This window comes from Pseudophryne corroboree, chromosome 2 (genome assembly GCF_028390025.1).
Source record: "Pseudophryne corroboree isolate aPseCor3 chromosome 2, aPseCor3.hap2, whole genome shotgun sequence".
Lineage (NCBI taxonomy): Eukaryota > Metazoa > Chordata > Amphibia > Anura > Myobatrachidae > Pseudophryne > Pseudophryne corroboree.
The window spans coordinates 863378893-863394737 of record NC_086445.1 but is presented as its reverse complement, the minus strand read 5'-3'; the positions used below and the strand labels follow the sequence as shown (position 1 = coordinate 863394737).

General features: G+C 46.9%; 1 protein-coding gene across 5 annotated transcripts in view; it reads left to right on the top strand.

Moving 5' to 3' along the window:
* The window catches only part of SPAG5 (sperm associated antigen 5), a 417322-nt gene extending 401930 nt beyond the window's left edge, over window positions 1-15392 (top strand). For all 5 annotated transcript variants that reach the window (XM_063955870.1, XM_063955871.1, XM_063955872.1 and 2 more), the window contains exon 26: window positions 15092-15392. In XM_063955870.1, the coding sequence (XP_063811940.1) occupies window positions 15092-15160 (69 nt within the window). In that variant the 3' untranslated portion in view covers window positions 15161-15392. The remainder of the gene's footprint in view (window positions 1-15091) is intronic.
* Window positions 15393-15845: the final 453 nt, after the last annotated feature.

Here is a 15845-nt window from a genome sequence, read left to right as displayed (position 1 = left end):
CCCGGATCGTGACACACTGCACTTAAGTTCTTCAAATCATCAGCGTCTCAGTCACCGTTCTCAAGTTCTACAAATCATCAGCGTCCTAAACCACTGCACTTAAGTTCTTCAAATCACCAGCGTCTTAATCTCCGTTCACAAGTTCTTTAAATCATCTGTGTCTTTAACCACCGTTTACAAGATCTTCAAATCATCAGTGTCTTTTAAACATCGCTTACAATTTCTTCAGTCACCAGTATCTTTAACATTGCTCACAACCCCTTCAATGGGCCTGGACATTCCCTCATAAGTTCCCTTTATGCTATATGACTTTAAGTTGTTCTTTTCCTGCAATAAAGCTCTACAATATTTCACCAAACCTTACTGTCAGAGTCCTGTATGAGGAAATCCTATATCAGGTCACTCCTGTTCCGGCCCAGTTGTGGTTCCTCTTCCCAACCATCGGAAGAATCCCCGAGTTCACAACACCCTCAATCTAGGTCAGTGACAGGGAGGAGGTAAGGGGGACCCCAGGTGGGACCCGCCATTAAATCGCATTCCGGTCGCAGTCTAAGGAGACAGACTGCGATGCTGGCGTGGACACTGTAACATAGCAGGGACCCCACTATATCCACCAGGGCATAGGAGTACAAGTCGGATATATAAATATCCTCTTTAATAAGACTCCATAATACCAGGTGGTGAGGACCAGCATAGGAGAAAAGGCGCTTGACCTGTAGCCCCTCCCCCAGCTCCGGGTGCCATCTACTGCTGGTGTTTCCGCCCTGGAGCTGCCTCACACTCTCCCTCACTCCCTGACTGAGACGCTGGGCGCCATCTTCTCTGATTAGCTGCGACTGCTCTCCGGGACTGCAGGGCATCAGCGCCGCGATTTTATAGACACTTAAGTATTCTACATGTCAATATTAAGACAGCGTTAGTTAAGAACAAGTGTACATGTGCCAGAGTATATTGTACAAGTATTCTGATATATACGTCCGGTTTCGGGCCGCGCATTCTCATATATATATATATATATATTCTGCTGGTTGCTGCTGAACCCACCAGGATCCATTTGTGAAATTTATTGAGGAAGTTTCAGTGCATACATCCTTTTGATTGTTAAACCAGCTATACTTTTTTGATTCATATTTCATTTGTGCCAGAACCTGAACTAGAACAGTTTATCTGTATATATCTATATCCAGTGCAGTTTTATTGTCTTACTAAAATAATAATTATCTGCATTGTCACTGTGACTGTGTGTGCCTGTATTTGCTGTGTGGATTTCACTTTCAGTGTATCCCAACTATGTCTATCACTGTATTCCGGGCCCTAAGGACTAGGTGCAATAGGATCTCGTATAGTGCGTCACAGTATTTACCGTTAAGTGTATTCTACGGTGTACTCAGTCACATAATACCGGATTTATTCGCTGGTGTTGTGTACTGTGTACGCAGTCACATAGTACCGAATTTAGATGCTGGTGTTGTGTACTGTGTACGCTGTCGCATACTAGGGGATTTATTTGCAGGTATTGTACCCTGTCTGGCTGTATCGTACTCATATGCTCTGTGGTTACATTCACTAAAATGTCTAACACAAAGGGCAGGAAATCCACGGACGCTCCTGTATCATGCAGCGTTTGCGCCAGGGATTTGCCTGAGGGGAAAGCTTTGAATGATGGTCTGTGTAATATGTGCCATACATCTCCCAGTCAGTCCGCAGCTCCTGTAACCAATCAGGAGCCACCTTGGGCGGCGTTCTCAACTATGCTGAATACGCTTGTGACACCCCTTACGCCCCCTATGGGACCTCCTGTGCCATTGCGGCCACATATTGTCCCTATGGTAAATCCGCCTTGGGCGGATAATTTGTCTACCCAGTTGCAGCAATTGAATCATTCTTTGGTTAAACATAAACCTGACCCACGTCACTCTGGTGTCAAGGTCATCTAAGCAGGCCACTTCCTCCTCACCATCCACTAATCTCTCGGAAGATACTTCCGATGAGGATGGGGAGTATACTGACCCGTCAGACACTGATACAGCTGCTTCTGATGAGGAATCTACAACTCAGGTTCATGTCCCTGACCTAGTGGTTGCTATTAAGCAAATCCTACAAATAGATGATGATGTTGATCCCACTACTGTGTCTAAGAAAACTGATAAGTTTAAACGTCAGAAGGTAACTAAAACATTACCGCATTCTGACCATTTAGTGAACATACGTCAAGAACCCTGGTCTTCGCCAAGAAAGAAATTCTCCCTATCTAAAAAGATGGTAGCTCGCTATCCCCTCCCTACAGAGTTGTGTACCAAGTGGGAAAATTCACCGCCGGTGGATTCCTATGTCACCCATCTCGTGGTGTCATCTACTCTGCCTGTCACCACTGTCACCTCACTTGTGGAGGGATGCCTGAAGTCTATTCTCTCCCTTACAGGTGCTGTACATAGACCCACTATAGCAGCCTCCTGGGCTGCAAAAGGAATTAAAGTATGGGTTCAGGCATTAGAGGAAAAGCTGCCTCAGGATATATCTGACACTGACATACAATATCTGTCAAATATTTCCACCGCCGCTTATTACATTCAGGAGGCGTCCTCTGAGGCAGGTGCCAACGGCCAAGGCATCGACTACGTCCATCTTGGATCGCCGTATTCTGTGGTTGAGGTCGTAGAAGGTGGACCTGGACTCCAAAAAGAACTTGGAGTTACTCCCTTTTAAGGGAGATGTCCTCTTTGGGGAAGATTGTGACTGATTTAGCTGCTGCTAAGACTGCGTTTCTCCCGAATACTAATCCTTCTGCACAGAAGGCAAAAGGTACCACTTTTCGCTCCTTTCGGTCTCAAGGGAAAGCAAAAGGTCAGACATACCCGAGACAATCTCGTGCTCCCAAAACCACTAAGCCCAAGGCAAAACAATCTTGGGCTGGCCATCAGCCTGCTTCTAAACAAGACAAGCCTGCTGCAGGGTGGGAGGCCGACTTCTGCGATTCAGCCAGGTCTGGTTAAAGACCACTTCAGACGCATGGGTGCGGGAAGTTGTCTGTCACGGGTACGCTGTGTCTTTCAAGAGATGTACCCCTTGCCAGTTCTGCACAACGGTTATTCCTTCGGATCCGTTGAAGGCGCAAGCTCTACAACTGGTTGTGCGTTCCCTACTGGATACAGGAGTGGTAGTGCCCCGGTACCTCTGTCCCAGGGAGGCAGAGGATACTACTCGACCCTGTTTCTAGTTCTGAAACCCAATGGGTCTTTCCAGCCTATACTCAACCTCAAATCACTGAACAAGTTTGTGAGAGTGTCCAAGTTCTGTATGGAAACACTGCGCTCAATTGTACTGGCCATGGAACCCGGAGACTATATGGTATCCCTGGATATACCTTTTGCCATATCGCATCAGCAATATCTGCGGTTTGCTATTGGCAACCTTCACTATCGATTCCAGGCTCTGCCGTTTGGACTAGCCACGGCCCCTCGGATCTTCACCAAGGTTATGGCTGTGATGACTGCTCATCTCCGTCGCCAGGGAGTCAGGATCCTGCCGTATCTGGATGACTTGCTGATTCTGGCAAACTCCCACGATGTACTCCTCAGTCATCTACAACTGACGGTAAACTTTCTACAAGCCCACGGGTGGCTCATCAACTGGAAGAAGTCCTCGCTGGTCCCTGCTCGGAGCATGGGGCACCGCTGGACACACACAGTCAATGGCTGTTTCTGTCTCCAGAGAAAGTCCTGAAACTTCAGGACAGGATCAGATACTTCCACTCTCACCCAAGAGTGTCGATACACTCGGCGATGCTACGGAGTACTAGGCCTCATAGTGTCTGCTTTCGACATGGTAGAGTACACTCAATTTAATTCCTGCCCTCTACAGAGGTTAATCCTTTCCAAGTGGGATGGCCTGCCTCATCAGATCAGGTCTCACATGATCTCCTTGACTCTGGAGGTTCGTCTGTCGCTGACCTGGTGGCTACAGGACCAGCAGTTGAGCAGGGGCCATCCCTTCTGGATCCGCAACTGGGTCCTACTGACTACGGACGTCAGTCTGAGGGGTTGGGGCGCGGTGTTGGAGCGACACTCTTTCCAGAGTCGGTGGACCAAGGAGGAATCTCTCTTCCCGATAAACATTCTGGAATTGCGGGCGGTGTCCAATGCTTTGTCTCTCGCCCTGCCTCTGATACAGAACAGGCCTCTTCAAGTACGATCAGACAATGCCACCACAGTGGCATACATAACCCATCAAGGCGGCTCTCCAAGCCACTTGGCAATTATGGAAATGTCAAAAATCCTTTGTTGGGCGGAATGCCATCTGCCAGCCATATCGGCAGTGTTCATTCCAGGTGTCCTGAACTGGGAAGCGGACTTCCTCAGTTGCCAGGACGTGCACACCGGAGAGTGGCGTCTTCATCCGGAAGTCTTTCAACTCCTAGTGGACAGATGTGGTCTACCAGATGTAGACCTGATGGCGTCTCGACGCAATCACAAGGTTCCGGTCTTTGGATCAGGGACCAGGATCCTCAAGCAGCATTCGTGGACGCACTGGCGGTTCCATGGAACTTTCGGCTGCCCTACGTATTCCCTCCAGTGTCACTCCTGCCCAGGGTACTATGGAAGTTCAAACAAGAAGGAGGAATACTACTTCTAGTTGCCTCAGTGTGGCCTTGAAGGCATCATTGGTTCTCAGACCTGCAGGGTCTGTCGACAGAGATCCCCCTTCTACTTCCTCAGCGCCTGGACCTCCTTGGGCAGAGCCCTTGTTTCTACCCAGACCTGGCCAGACTGGCTTTGATGGCGTGGCTCTTGAAGCATCACTCCTGAGGGCCAAAGGTTTCTCTGAGGTGGTTATCCAGACTGTTGAAAGCCAGCAAACCGGCCTCTGCCCGGATTTAATACAGGGTTTGGAATTCTTACTTCACATCGTGTGCTGACAAGAATTATGTCTTTACATTCAGAACTTCCAGAAATCTGGCACTTCTGCAACAAGTCCTTGACTTAGGTCTCCATCTGGCCTCCCTCAAGGTTCACATATCTGCCTTGTTGGTATGGTTTCAGAGAAAAATTGCGTCTATACCTGACCTTCATACTTTCACACAGGGCATACTTAGGATTGAGCATCCCTATGTCTTAACTGTTGTACTGAAAGCCCTGCAAGAGTCTCCATATGAACCTCTTGAATCAGCAGACCTTAAATGGCTCATTGCCAAGGTCTTGCTGGCTATTGCCTCGGCAAGATGGGTGTCGGACTTAGGCGCTTTGTCCTGTCGTCCACCCCATTTGATTTTTCACAGTAACCTGGCAGTTCTACGAACTCGACCGGGTTATTTACCTATGGTTGTGTCATCTTTTCACCTTAACCGAGAGATTGTGGTTCCGGCTTTTATCTCTTTAGACTTGTCTTACAAAGAGCGTTCTTTAGATGTTGTAAGGGCTCTCCGTATTTATGTGGAGAGGACTGCCTCTATCAGGAGGTCCAATTCCCTTTTTTTGTACTGTTTGGTTTCCACATACGTGGCTGGCCTGCAAATAAGCAGACCTTGGCCAGATGGATTAAAATGGTGATTGCACAAGCTTATGCACAGGCTGGACTCCCAGCTCCTGCTGCTAATAAAGCCCATTCTACTCTGTCTGTTGGACCTTCTTGGGCGGCCCGCCATGGCGCGTCCGCAGAACAATTGTGCAAGGCTGCTACGTAGTCCTCAGTGAACACGTTCATTAGGTTCTATACCTTTTGATACCTTCGCCTCCCAGGATTCTTCCATTGGACGCCAGGTTCTCATACCCGCTAAGGCGCATCCACTCCCTTGAGGAACTGCTTTAGGACATCCCCGATGTTTTCCTGTGGAATCCAATGTATCCTGCCGCAGAAAATAGAGTTATGGTAGACTTACCATTGTTAACTCTTTCTGCGAGGTATATTGGTTCCACAGGGCGCCCACCCTGATGCACCTAGCTTCTTTGGGTTGTATGGCATTAGCTGCTGGTGTCGCCTTCTGACGTGAGAATGTGGTTCTATGTGACTAACATCTACCTTCTCTCTTGCCTGCTCCTGCATTAGACTGGTTAACAAAACTGAGCTTTCAGTGCCTGAAGGCGGGGTTTATAGGGGAGGCCCAAATGCATCCTGGGATAGCCTAAAGCTTTAGCTTGTTAGTGCTTCTGGGATCAAGATCCACTCTACATCCCCAATGTTTTCCTGTGGAAGCAATGTACCTTGCAGAAAGAGTTGACAATGTAACAATGGTAAGTCTAATTAAAATATATATATTAAATAGTGTTTTGTTTTTTTAATAATTATATCTGGCAATCGCTATTGCAAATAAATACTTGCTCTGTCACCCTCTGTATAGGCTCCAAGAATATTGAAAACGATCATTGCATAAAAATGTGCTGATTTTTGGAGCGCACCTTCTATAAGGTTATATAGCATTACATAATACATAGAATATGCAGATAGAATAGAATATACAACACTCAATCCAATTTATGTAACTTTAAAGGGGTTCTGTATGGATTACTGGCGGGAGGGATGCCGGCTTCCAAAATCCTGATAGCGGCATCCTCCCTGCCAGAATGCTGGCAGCGGGGCGAGCGCTAACAGCACCCTTGCGGGCTCGGTGGCTCGCTGCGCTCACCACAGGATCTGTTCCCACTCTGTGGTTGTCGTGGACACCCACGAGTGGGAATAGCAGTGTTGCGCCGGGATTCCAGCTGACGAGATCCCGACAGCTGGTAAATAAAACGCATCCCCTTAAAAGTGTGATATACATAATAGTGTATATAAATGACATAACAGTGACCTCCAGTGGAGGGAATAAATAATGTATGCATGGATGGATCATCTTATGAAAGGCTAGATGTAAGAAGTGGTTCTCAACCTCGGTCCTAAAGAACCCCCAACAGTTCATGTTTTCCAGGTCACCTAGCAGTTGAACAGGTGTATTCATTACTCACTGACACATTTTAAAAGACCCACAGGTGGAGCTAATTATTTCACTTGCAATCCTGTGAGTAGACCTGGAAAACATGAACTGTTGGGGGTACTTGAGGACCGAGGTTGAGAGCCACTGATATAAAGCATTGTAACCCTACGGCTTCACTCAAGCCCCTAGGTGCCAATGCATCTAATGAAAAAAAAATCCACTTTGCTTCTCTCTGGGTGGTGGCATACGGTCTATAATGTTATGGCTCAAGGATGTGAGTGATCAGTTTTTGCAAAATGCCAGACTACCAGTTGATCGCTTGTTCCTGATATAATAGTGACTCTTAATATATACTGGTGGCTCTATGCATTGCGATCCTTTCTTTGAATTGGCATTATGTTTTTCTTATGTATTATCCACAAGGGCAAATAAGTACGTACACCACACATTTTGTAGTGTAGGTAAAAACATGGTTAATCCTAAAAGTATGTCCTTTAGAAAGATGTTTGATGTTATTACAAGTGGACATAAAACCACACATTACACATCCTATGCAGATAAAGGAACCTTTTATAAGTGTGCGGTGAAACTTCTTGATCTTACTTTTGCCCACATTGGAGACATTCATGTGTACCAGGTGGTCCCTTACATTTTTGCCTCTGGAATAGCATAGTGTGTGCAGCAATAGTGCTGCAATCCAAGCGGTGGTATGTGTAAATAAAGAGGAAAATGTGAAAGGGGGGGGGGGGGGGGGTAAAATCAAGGAACAAAGAGGTTACAAAAAAAAAAGGTTTTTAAAAACGGAGTCTGATGTTCAAGGGGATTCAAAGATAGTAGGATTTAAAAGGGGTTAGGAGGTCATGGTTGAGAGAGAGGTTCAGCAAGATGGGGTAAAAAGCAGGAGGGAGAGGGGAAAGAAACAAACTTAATGTTTATAGTGCTTTATTAGCAGGAAGGGGACCCACTGCTGGCCAGTGCAGAGCTGCTTCTGCCATTTTGGCTGCGATGTGACCTTTCCCTAACTTACCCTAGTTTCAGTTGCCAGGATGCTGGTGGTTGACTTCTATTGTGCAGTGGATTGTGTAGCGCATTCTTCGCCGGAAGTGCTTCCGGTGGCGTCTGATAGTAAGACACAAGAGGTGGCACGGCCGTTTTCTCTTTATTTACTTGCACACTAGTGCTTGGTTTGCAGCACTATTGCTGCACACACTACGCTCCTTGCCCAAACCTACTGAGCCGCTCCACATCACAGCGCAGCACAACTATATCCTTTTTATTGTACTGTGGAATAGCATGGCATTACCCTCTTATGTAACATAGCTAAAACCCTATCTATAGTTACGATGGGTCAGTGTGTTTTAGTGATTCTCCTTGTCTTATGGCTATATGTCTTACAGTGAGTAGGCAAAATTATTTTATTGGGTTTAGTTTTGTTGTTCATGGATTGCAATGCTTAATTTCCTGGGATTGACATAACTTTGTTGTTAACCGTGTCCAATTCAAAGCGATTATAACCACGGTCAACACATTTCTCAATCATGGCGTCTGTGTCAAAGTTTCCATAGTGTCACTACATATCCTGCGCACTGAGCCGCACTCTAAGGAATTGGGAATAGGGTAAACCTTTTTGTACTGTTAGGTTGAAACGGTTAGGGGATAATAGAGTTTCTCTGACGTCCTAGTGGATGCTGGGAACTCCGTAAGGACCATGGGGATAGCGGCTCCGCAGGAGACTGGGCACAACTAAAGAAAGCTTTTAGGTCACCTGGTGTGCACTGGCTCCTCCCACTATGACCCTCCTCCGAGCCTCAGTTAGATTTTGTGCCCGGCCGAGGTTGGATGCACACTAGGGGCTCTACTGAGCTTCTAGAAAGAAAGTATATAATTAGGTTTTTTATTTTACAGTGAGACCTGCTGGCAACAGGCTCACTGCAGCGAGGGACTAAGGGGAGAAGAAGCGAACCTACCTGCTTGCAGCTAGCTTGGGCTTCTTAGGCTACTGGACACCATTAGCTCCAGAGGGATCGACCGCATGGAACTGGCCTTGGTGTTCGGTCCCGGAGCCGCGCCGCCGTCCCCCTTACAGAGCCAGAAGCAAGAAGAGGTCCAGAAAATCGGCGGCAGAAGACATCAGTCTTCACCAAGGTAGCGCACAGCACTGCAGCTGTGCGCCATTGCTCCTCATACACACTTCACACTCCGGTCACTGAGGGTGCAGGGCGCTAGGGGGGGGCGCCCTGAGCAGCAATAAAAACACCTCGGCTGGCAAAAATACCACAATATATAGCCCCAGAGGCTATATATGTGATAAATACCCCTGCCAGAATCCATAAAAAAGCGGGAGAAAAGTCCGCGAAAAAGGGGCGGAGCTATCTCTCTCAGCACACTGGCGCCATTTTCTCTTCACAGTATAGCTGGAAGACAGCTCCCCAGGCTCTCCCCTGTAGTTTGCAGGCTCAAAGGGTTAAAAAGAGAGGGGGGGCACTAAATTTAGGCGCAATATTGTATATACAAGCAGCTATTGGGAAAAATTCACTCAATATAGTGTTAATCCCTAAATTATATAGCGCTCTGGTGTGTGCTGGCATACTCTCTCTCTGTCTCCCCAAAGGGCTGTGTGTGGTTCTGTCCTCAGTCAGAGCATTCCCTGTGTGTGTGCGGTGTGTCGGTACGGCTGTGTCGACACGTTTGATATCCCCTAGGGTGGATAAGGCGCTCACACGTTTGTCAAAAAAGGTGGCACTGCCGTCTTAGGATACGGCCACTTTGAAGGTACCTGCTGATAAAAAGCAGGAGGCTATCCTGAAGTCTGTATTTACACACTCAGGTACTAGACTGAGACCTGCAGATAGTGCTGCTGCAGCGTGGTCTGTGACCCTGTCAAACAGGGATACTATTTTGCGAACATATTAAAAACGTCGTCTTATATATGAGGGATGCACAGAGGGGTATTTTGCCGGCTGGCATCCAGAATTAATGCAATGTCCATTCTGTCAGGAGGGTATTAGAGACCCGACACTGGACAGGTGATGCTGACTTTAAAAGGTACATAGAGCCTTATAAGGGTGAGGAATTGTTTGGGGATGGTCTCTGGGACCTCGTATCCACAGCAACAGCTGGGAAGAAGAAATTTTACCTCAGGTTTCCTCACAGCCTAAGAAAGTACTGTATTATCAGGTACAGTCCTTTCGGCTTCAGAAAAGCAAGCGGGTCAAAGGCGCTTCCTTTCTGCACAGAGACGAGGGAAGAGGGAAAAAGCTGCACCAGTCAGCCAGTTCCCAGAATCCAAATTCTTCCCCCGCTTCCTCTGAGTCCACCGCATGACGCGGGGGCTCCACAGGCGTAGCCAGGTACGGTGGGGGGCCGCCTCAAAAATTTCAGCGATCAGTGGGATCGCTCACAGGTGGATCCCTGGATCCTTCAAGTAGTATCTCAGGGGTACAAGCTGGAATTCGAGGCGTCTCCCCCCCGCCGTTTCCTCAAATCTGCCTTGCCGACAACTCCCTCAGGCAGGGAGGCTGTGCTAGAGGCAATTCACAAGCTGTATTCCCAGCAGGTGATAGTCAAGGTGCCCCTACTTCAACAAGGATGGGGTTACTATTCCACACTGTTTGTGGTACCGAAACCGGACGGTTCGGTGAGACCCATTTTAAATTTGAAATCCTTGAACACATACATAAAAAAATCCAAGTTCAAGATGGAATCGCTCAGGGCGGTTATTGCAAGCCTGGACGAGGGGGATTACATGGTATCCCTGGACATCAAGGATGCTTACCTGCATGTCCCCATTTACTATCCTCACCAGGAGTACCTCAGATTTGTGGTACAGGATTGCCATTACTAATTCCAGACGCTGCCGTTTGGACTCTCCACGGCACCGAGGGTGTTTACCAAAGTAATGGCGGAAATGATGATACTCCTTCGAAGAAAGGGAGTTTTAATTATCCCGTACTTGGACGATCTCCTAATAAAGGCGAGGTACAAGGAGCAGTTGTTGGTGGGAGTAGCACTGTCTCAGGAGGTGCTACACCAGCACGGTTGGATTCTGAATATTCCAAAATCACAGCTGGTTCCGACGACACGTCTACTGTTCCTGGGTATGATTCTGGATACAGTCCAGAAAAAAGTGTTTCTCCCGGAGGAGAAAGCCAAGGAGCTGTCATCTCTAGTCAGAGACCTCCTGAAACCAAAACAGGTATCGGTGCATCACTGCACGCGGGTCCTGGGAAAGATGATGGCTTCTTACGAAGCAATTCCTTTCGGCAGGTTCCATGCCAGAATCTTTCAGTGGGACCTGTTGGACCAATGGTCCGGATCGCATCTTCAGATGCATCGCCTAATAACCCTGTCTCCAAGAACCAGGGTGTCTCTGCTGTGGTGGCTGCAGAGTGCTCATCTTCTAGAGGGCCGCAGATTCGGCATACAGGACTGGGTCCTGGTGACCACGGACGCCAGCCTTCGAGGCTGGGGGGCAGTCACACAGGGAAGAAACTTCCAAGGGCTGTGGTCGAGTCAGGAGACTTCCCTACACATAAATATTCTGGAACTAAGGGTCATTTACAATGCCCTAAGTCAGGCAAAATCCCTGCTTCTGCACCAGCCGGTACTGATCCAGTCAGACAACATCACGGCAGTCGCCCATGTAAATCGACAGGGCGGCACAAGAAGCAGGATGGCAATGGCAGAAGCCACAAGGATTCTCCGATGGGCGGAAAATCACGTACTAGCACTGTCAGCAGTGTTCATTCCGGGAGTGGACAACTGGGAAGCAGACTTTCTCAGCAGGCACGACCTCCACCCGGGAGAGTGGGGACTTCATCCAGAAGTCTTCACGCTGATTGTAAATCGATGGGAACGGTCACAGGTGGACATGATGGCGTCCCACCTAAACAAAAAACTAGAGAGATATTGCGCTAGGGCAAGGGACCCTCAGGCGATAGCTGTGGACGCTCTAGTGACACCGTGGGTGTACCAGTCAGTTTATGTGTTCCCTCCTCTGCCTCTCATACCAAGGGTACTGAGAATAATAAGAAAACGAGGAGTAAGAACAATACTCGTGGTTCCGGATTGGCCAAGACAAGCGTGGTACCCGGAACTTCAAGAGATGATCTCAGAGGACCCATGGCCTCTGCCGCTCAGACAGGACCTGCTGCAGCAGGGGCCCTGTCTGTTCCAAGACATACCGCGGCTGCGTTTGACGGCATGGCGGTTGAACACCGGATCCTGAAGGAAAAGGGCATTCCGGAGGAAGTCATTCCTACGCTGATTAAAGCCAGGAAAGATGTAACTGCAAAGCATTATCACCGCATATGGCGGAAGTATGTTGCTTAGTGTGAGGCCAAAAAGGCCCCAACAGAGGAATTTCAACTAGGTCAATTCTGCATTTCCTACAAGCAGGAGTGACTATGGGCCTGAAATTAGGCTCCATTAAGGTACAGATCTCGGCTCTGTCGATTTTCTTCCAGAAAGAACTAGCTTCACTACCTGAAGTTCAGACGTTTGTGAAAGGAGTGCTGCATATTCAGCCCCCGTTTGTGCCTCCAGTGGCACCTTGGGATCTCAACGTGGTGTTGCGTTTCTTAAAATCACATTGGTTTGAGCTACTTAAAACCGTGGATCTAAAATATCTCACGTGGAAAGTGGTCATGTTATTGGCCTTGGCTTCAGCCAGGCGTGTGTCAGAATTGGCGGCTTTGTCATGTAAAAGCCCTTATCTGATTTTCCATATGGATAGGGCGGAATTGAGGACTCGTCCCCAGTTTCTCCTTAAGGTGGTATCAGTTTTTCACTTGAACCAACCTATTGGGTGTCTGCGGCTACTAGGGACTTGGAGGATTCCAAGTTACTGGACGTAGTCAGGGCCTTGAAAATTTATGTTTCCAGGACGGCTAGAGTCAGGAAAACTGACTCGCTATTTATCCTGTATGCACCCAGCAAACTGGGTGCTCCTGCTTCTAAGCAGACTATTGCTCGCTGGATTTGTAGCACAATTCAGCTGGCGCATTCTGCGGCTGGACTGCCGCATCCTAAATCAGTGAAGGCCCATTCCACAAGGAAGGTGGGCTCATCTTGGGCGGCTGCCCGAGGGGTCTCGGCTTTACAACTTTGCCGAGCTGCTACTTGGTCAGGGGCAAACACGTTTGCAAAATTCTACAAATTTGATACCCTGGCTGAGGAGGACCTTGAGTTCTCTCATTCGGTGCTGCAGAGTCATCCGCACTCTCCCGCCCGTTTGGGAGCTTTGGTATAATCCCCATGGTCCTTACGGAGTTCCCAGCATCCACTAGGACGTCAGAGAAAATAAGATTTTACTTACCGGTAAATCTATTTCTCGTAGTCCGTAGTGGATGCTGGGCGCCCATCCCAAGTGCGGATTGTCTGCAATACTTGTACATAGTTATTGTTAACTAAAGGGTTATTGTTGAGCCATCTGTGGAGAGGCTCAGTTGTTTTCATACTGTTAAACTGGGTATAGTATCACGAGTTATACGGTGTGATTGGTGTGGCTGGTAGGAGTCTTACCCGGGATTCAAAATCCTTCCTTATTATGTCAGCTCGTCCGGGCACAGTGTCCTAACTGAGGCTTGGAGGAGGGTCATAGTGGGAGGAGCCAGTGCACACCAGGTGACCTAAAAGCTTTCTTTAGTTGTGCCCAGTCTCCTGCGGAGCCGCTATCCCCATGGTCCTTACGGAGTTCCCAGCATCCACTACGGACTACGAGAAATAGATTTACCGGTAAGTAAAATCTTATTTCTGTCAGTAGGTTCCACAAATTTGTTTTTTATTTTATTAGCTATTACGTTTAAATTGATGTCAAGAAAATAAATTCAATGAGTATCCATTTTATGTGTGAGCTTGACCAGATTTTCAGTATTGTGTGTCTCAAGAGTACTGCAGAGATGCTCTTTACTGCTAGTCCATAGTAACAGAAGTTCATCTATGAACTGTATACAATACAGAATGTTGCCGGAAACTTCCCCATAACAGGAAAATAATTTTCAACAACAGACATAAATTAATTGGTATACAATGGGGCCACATTTGACCCCCATTGCACATTCAAAGGTTTGTAAATAGAAGTGGCCGTCTTAGCAGAAATGATTTCTACTAATCACCAAATCTAAAAGTTAACAAAAAAAGTTGGTGTCTGGCCCGTGATAGTATTGTTAAAAGATAAGTCTATGGTACATAGCAAACAATTATCTGGTACTGCTTTAGAATTTGGTGTGCATTTAAAGGGGAAGCATTGTACATTATTCAGCCTTTGATATTTGTTAACAGCAAATTTGAGGCTTTATTTCCTATTTAAATTTTGCTTTAAAGCTGTGCTACTTACTAGGTAATTATTTTTATTACTGTGGAGCTCCCACTGACATTCCCCCTCCCACACGTAAGCCAGTATTACCATTACTCAATTTCATATCTGTTCTTCTTGTGTGTACACTTCTGTAAGTACAGCATTTGTACAGTAATAGTCTAAACTTAGCTGGCTTATGTAGTAGCCATTAGCCGAACAGCCTATCAGACACTTTTCTTCTTCTTCTTTGAATGCATTCACACGGGAGGCGACCTGGGTCGCACCCGGGAAAAACTAAGTTGCCTAGTTACAGCTCATTACTATACAGGAGTTCGGTGTGAAATATCTGGCGGTCACATGACCAACCACCTTAACCCTAAAGGGCCATACACACTATGCGAGAAAATGTATGCACTTGCCGATTCCAGCACCCTGCCGGGTCCCCACTGCTGCCAATATCCGTGTCGGCGGTGATCGCCTAGTGTGTACTAGGCTTAACCCTCCCCAGTGCCTAACCCTAACGCGCATAGTCAAAATACCATAGTGGATCGTAACATCACTGCTCTGCTTTGGCATATTAAACTAAGCTAGAAATGGATTAAACACGTTTATACTATTTCTGAAAGTCAGGAGAGTTAGTTAGTTTTGGGTTGTTTTTTTAAAGTTCATAAAATATTGTTTTGCACAACTGAGATCATAAAGGGCAACCATTACTTTCATTTTTAAATTTTGGGTGCAGAAGATACTGCTCTAGGAGAACATACTGCTACTGCCTTACTCATCATATGGGAAATGTACTTCATACATATATAAGATCTAGGTCTCTCACAGCATGAGCAATACATACTGTAAGATAGTGAGCTAATGTTATCCTGTTATTTCTCTAGGCGCTCCGCTCTGTACCAGACGTAACCAGCAGTGACATACTGAAACAGTTGGTGGAATTCCTCAACTAGACCCTCATTACAGCGTTCAATACTTCAAGAAAGTTTCAGCATGCTGCACTGGTATATGAATTTTACCAAGGTTATATATTTATTATATGAAATTATTACATACTTGTAAATACTTAATGTTCTGAATTTTAAACACTTCAAAAGTGTGTCTGTAAAATCTTGTAACTTGAGGCATCTCTTATGGAGGGAGATATGTTGAAATGAAAATAAAGGTTTAATGTATATAAAAACATCCACCGTCTGTTTGTGATATAGATGTATAAACATGAAAGTCCTTTTGTGTCCTACATTTCCATGCACAGTCCGGTTTCTGACTCTCTTGTACTTTAAATGCTTATTTCTCTTACGTCCTAGAGGATGCTGGGGTCCACATTAGTACCATGGGTATAGACGGGTCCACTAGGAGCCACTGTCACTTTAAGAGTTTGAGAGTGTGGGCTGGCTCCTCCCTCTAAGCCCCTCCTACCAGACTCAGTTTAGAAAATGTGCCCGGAGGAGCCGGTCACAGCTAGGGGAGCTCCATAGGAGTTTCTCAGGTTTTATTATTTTCTCTAACGTCCTAAGTGGATGCTGGGGACTCCGTAAGGACCATGGGGATTAGCGGCTCCGCAGGAGACTGGGCACAACTATAAAGAAAGCTTTTAGACTACTGGTGTGCACTGGCTCCTCCCACTAAGACCCTCCT